Source organism: Benincasa hispida, chromosome 10 (assembly GCF_009727055.1).
Source record: "Benincasa hispida cultivar B227 chromosome 10, ASM972705v1, whole genome shotgun sequence".
Classification (NCBI taxonomy): Eukaryota; Viridiplantae; Streptophyta; class Magnoliopsida; order Cucurbitales; family Cucurbitaceae; genus Benincasa; species Benincasa hispida.
Window position 1 is genome coordinate 15242400 of NC_052358.1, and position 4910 is coordinate 15247309.

The following is a 4910-nucleotide window of genomic DNA, read 5'->3' on the forward strand; positions in this document are numbered from 1 at the left end:
ATCATCTCAATAACAATATTTTAACCCCAAAAAAACATTGAACTAAAAAAACTATATTATAAAAATATTCTAAAACCAAACAATCATTTAAATCAAAATCATGACGCCAGAAAATATTTATTTAAATAAATCGATTGAAACCCCGAAAACTGTACGGAAAGTTAATTAATAGTAAAGGCGCCTTCAAGTTTCAAGTCAAAAGATCGAGCGACGGCTCGCTCGCCGGCGAGGGGTTTTGAGCCGCCGATGGTTAGCGGTCCCTTTAATTCTTGATTCCTCCGCTCCGGTCCGCTCCATTGAAATGGTGGGCTTCTGGCCGCTTGATTGGGACGTACGTGTGGACCTTGGCTTGTAACAAGCTCCCATGATCGAGGCATTTCCTTCGTGTTCAATCCAATGATAGAAAAGTCAAATGAGGAATGCCTATCCGATCCCTTACTCAGCGAAATTTTTGTTTGGTTTTGTGTCGATCATTCGGTGCCAATTTGTCGTCAGCTATCTTGTTTTTCACCATTGGGGATTCTTTGAACAGCCCGAAATCGAACGTCTCTGAGATTGCAATGGGAGCCTTTCGTGGGCTTATCCTCTTCTTGAGATGACAGGAAGAGGGGACCAATATTCTCGCCATTAATACGAAGCTTCCTACCTCCCTGTCCGCTGGGGGCTGTCCAACCCTTTTTCCTATTTTCCCATTTCTATATATTAGCCAATTTGAACAGGGAAATTTTAGCAGCAACTTTTGGTTTTTGCTTATTTCTTATCAGAAGTCTTCTACCGGAGTTTGCGGTAAAGAAACAACCCTTTGAAACGAGGATCCAACTAGAACGCTTTTCTGTTTATGGGGACTAATTATGTGGATTGCTGATACAATGAAAATTGGTTAGTTGTTTGGGGTTTTTTATTTTTTGGTTTTTTCTTTTTTCTTTCTATGGGTTTGTTGTGAATCTGTTTGATTTCGTTGATGGAATGTTGGTTTGAAGCTTATTATCTCGTTCTTTCTCTGTTTGGTGGTATCAGCATGAAAGTTTTGAAGGTTTGACTTACTTCTGATGGGCATCTGCTTAAGCGCCAAACCTATATCAGAAAGAGATGATAATACAGGTATTACAAGGCTCACTTTCTTTGCTAATGAGACAGTATGGTGGAAGTTTTTAGGCTTTTTGTTTGTCATTTCCAAGAATTTATTTTGAGATTTCTTATTGATTTACTGAACTTGTTCGCCTTCACCAAGTTAGTTTCATATCTGAAGAAGGGGTGGAGTAATGTCCTTTGTAAACTTGTCTTGTTGAATAGTTTGATATCGATCATACAATGTTCATGAGTTCTTACTTTTATTTAATTTCCAGACTTTAGTATCTTTGATTGAACTGAAGTAGTCTCAACCGAGATTTAAACGTACACATGAGGGTTTTGAGTCATGTGAATGGCCATTAGTTCATTAGAGGGCATGCATTTGTTTGTGCAGGGGTGAAGAATTCAAAAGATGATAGTGATAGCAGTAACGGAAAGGATAATGGTGGTGCAAGTAGCAAGATCTCATTGGCTTCGGTGCTGCCAGCCCCTCGGAGCGAGGGCGAAATCTCACAGTTGTCCAATTTGAAGAGCTTCTCTTATGCAGAGCTCAAAGAGGCAACACGGAACTTCTGTCCTGATAGTGTTCTGGGAGAACCTGGTTCTGCTTCAGTTTTCAAGGGCTGGATTGATGAACATTCATTTACTGCTACGAAGCCTGGAACTGGAATGGGTATTGCAGTCAAAAGGCTTAACCAAGATAGTTTTCGAGGTCACGGAGAGTGGTTTGTGAGTCATATCTTTTAGATTAACTTCAGAGATGTCTCATTGTCATACCTGATTTCTTTGTCTTTTTCTTCTCATATTGACCTCCCTTAGCATCAGATGGCTGTGTACTAACATGACCCATTTGTTAAACAAATTTGTCATTCTATGCTGCACAGATACACTCATGACATGCATTCTTTTATCAATTAGGCTGAAGTGAATTTTCTGGGCCAACTTGTTCATTCTCACCTTGTGAAATTGATTGGCTATTGCCTGGACGATGAGCAACAGCTCCTCGTGTCTGAATTCATGCCTCGAGGATGTTTGGAAAATCATCTGTTCCTTCGTGAGTTTCCTCCATCCTTTGATGTGACTCAATAAGAACATTTAGAAATATTAGTGATTGACACTGAAGTTGTCATTGCAGGGGGGTCCTATTTTCAACCTCTTTCTTGGGGCCTTCGGTTGAAGGTTGCACTTGGTGCTGCAAAAGGGCTCGCCTTTCTCCACATTGATGAAAGAAAAGTGATCTATGGCGACTTGAGAACTTCAAATATTTTGCTTGATTCCGTAAGTCATTGGTGAAAATATAGCTTTGTGCCTATGGTAAAAATAGCATCATGGAATTGGGATCTAGATCCTTCAGTTATTTGTTTACTTTTTTGAAAGATAGTCGTCAAGCCATGAACTTCATTTCTTTTATTTTTAGGACTACAATGCCAAACTCTCTGATCTTGGGTTCTCCAAAGACACAGGAGCAACGGGCAGTAAAAAGAATATGAATGCCTCATATGCAGCTCCAGAATATCTTGCCACAGGTAATATTATGATTGAAACCAAACTATATTGAAATATAAAAGCTGAATTTATGAGATAAATCGAGTAATTTGAGGAACTTGGACCCTCCTTTTCTTGAGATCACTCAAGTCCTAAACCAACTGAATCAATACTTAATTTTCCCCTTCTCCACCCGTGCTATTTATAACAAATTAGCACAATTCATTCTCTAGTCAGTTACTAATATATCCTTAAAATCCTAATAATTTTCTTTGTCCTAATATTATTCCTATCATATTCAACACAACCAGAAAACACTGCCGTCTAATTTTTATATCCACCATTAGGTCATCAAATTTCAACTCGTTGCATCAAGTATCCTTGGTTCTGCTTTCTTTTTCCTGATAAATAACTTTTCTGTGTCATTACTTATCTGAGAAACTTGAGGCTGCTATGTAAAAATAGGTTGAGTTAACTTAGTTCGTTGTATTCTTTCAACAAAACAAGGATTATATTAATTTTCTTATGTTGACCACTTTGTCCTTTCACTTACTGTAGGTCAGGCAACCACAAGTAGTGATGTTTATAGTTTTGGAGTCATTCTATTGGAAATGTTATCTGGAAGAAGAGCCCTTGACAAGAATCGACCATTTAAAGAACACAATCTCATCGAATGGGCAAGGCCCTACCTTGCAAACAGACGAAAGATTGCTCGAATAATTGACAACCGCCTCGAAGGCCAATACTCATTGGATGCAGCCTATAAGCTATCTAGTCTGACACTGCAATGCCTGTCCATTGAGCCCAAGTCTAGACCGAGCATGAATGAGGTTGTAACAGAATTAGAAGAGCTACAAGATTCCACATCCATTAATATCAACAGAAATTCAACACAAAATCGCAGGGCCCGTAGACATAGTGCTGATGATGCCATTGCCCATCATAGTACTCGTGCCCATCCTAAGCCTCCTGTTTCCTCTGATCATACGTAAGGGGACGCAGGTGATAGTTTTACAACAAAACATAGAAGCCTGGCATATACATATTATAGTTGAATGATTATACTTCTGTTGCTACTACTATCTCTTTACCCTGGCAATTTCTTGGTCAGTTTGTTTATAATAGAAGGAATGGTTCATCTGAAATTTTTGTTTGATTATCAAAGATAAGATACTGGGGAAGCATCTGGTTAGATATCTAAGTTTATACTCAGTTTATCCGTTGCTTCTGAAGTGGGTCAATATTCGGTTTCATGTATTTTTTTCATTGTGATTTGTTGGTGTCTCTTGAAGCGAATAGAATGAAATTATGAGTTACACCAAAATTGCTTGAACCGGTTTAACATTTGTTATGCGAATATGGAGTGCACAAAAACGAGTTTGATATATTTTTGGAAATGAAGGATATGGTGTTCTTTTATTATTTATTTACTTATTTTTTACTTAAGCGCACCATTTATGGAAGATGATTTGAATTTCTGACTGTTTGGTCGAGAGTTTATATTTTAACTAGATGGACTATGTTTAAGTTGTACTAGAATGTGATATTAGCGTATGAAATTTAAAAATGATATTAAAAAATTAAGTGTTTGTTTGTATTTACTTGAGAAAAAAATATTTTTCAAAAGGTTCATTTTTATTTAACCATTTTTGATAAAAATTGATTAAAGATTTGTTTGGATTGACTTGAGAAAAAATATTTTTTTAAAAAATTCATTTTTATTTAAACACTCTTGACAAAAAAAAAATATTAAAAATACTTTTCAAAAGTTATTTTGAGTGATTGTCAAGCACTCTAATATTTTTTTAAATAACTTATTTTTAAAATTAAACACTTAAAATGCATTTCAAACACATCCTACACACCCTAAAATATACATGAAATGCTATTTTGAATGGTAGTCAAACATTTTAATATTCTAAAATGACTTTTTTTAAAAAAATTAAACATTTGAAAATGTAATTCAAACTCACTCTAATATGATTGTAAGTACTATATATGTATTTAATTTTTTTTTTTTTGGTAATCTAGAAATTATTTAAATTTGCGATCTTTTATAAGGATTAATATAAATTTTAGTTAAGTATCCATAAATTTATTTAAAGTTCAACAATTAGAAGTTATCACAGGCAGTTTGCGACATGTTAATGTCTAATTCCATTTTTCAAAGTTCACCAAGTGCCAACTTGTTGCGTTGTGTGTTTCAATTGTGTTTATGATGCTGAGGATAAATGATGATGAAAAAGATGTTTAATCTATCTCTTGATATGAAGATGATGCTATGCGTTGGGTGATGATAGATCTATGAGCGTGCACACCTTGCTAATACATACAAGTTCTCTTAAGCTAGACCA

The 4910-nt window shown here is 35.8% G+C and overlaps 1 protein-coding gene across 1 annotated transcript; it reads left to right on the forward strand.

Annotated features, from left to right (window-relative positions):
* Positions 1-416: 416 nt before the first annotated feature.
* Positions 417-3880, forward strand: LOC120088432 (probable serine/threonine-protein kinase PBL9). The gene is made up of 7 exons (XM_039045722.1): positions 417-879; positions 1018-1101; positions 1466-1800; positions 1990-2125; positions 2207-2349; positions 2489-2597; positions 3115-3880. Exons 2-7 carry the CDS (start codon positions 1050-1052, stop codon positions 3546-3548), a joined length of 1209 nt encoding a protein of 402 aa, XP_038901650.1. The 5' UTR covers positions 417-879; positions 1018-1049; the 3' UTR covers positions 3549-3880.
* The last annotated feature ends 1030 nt before the right edge of the window (positions 3881-4910 follow it).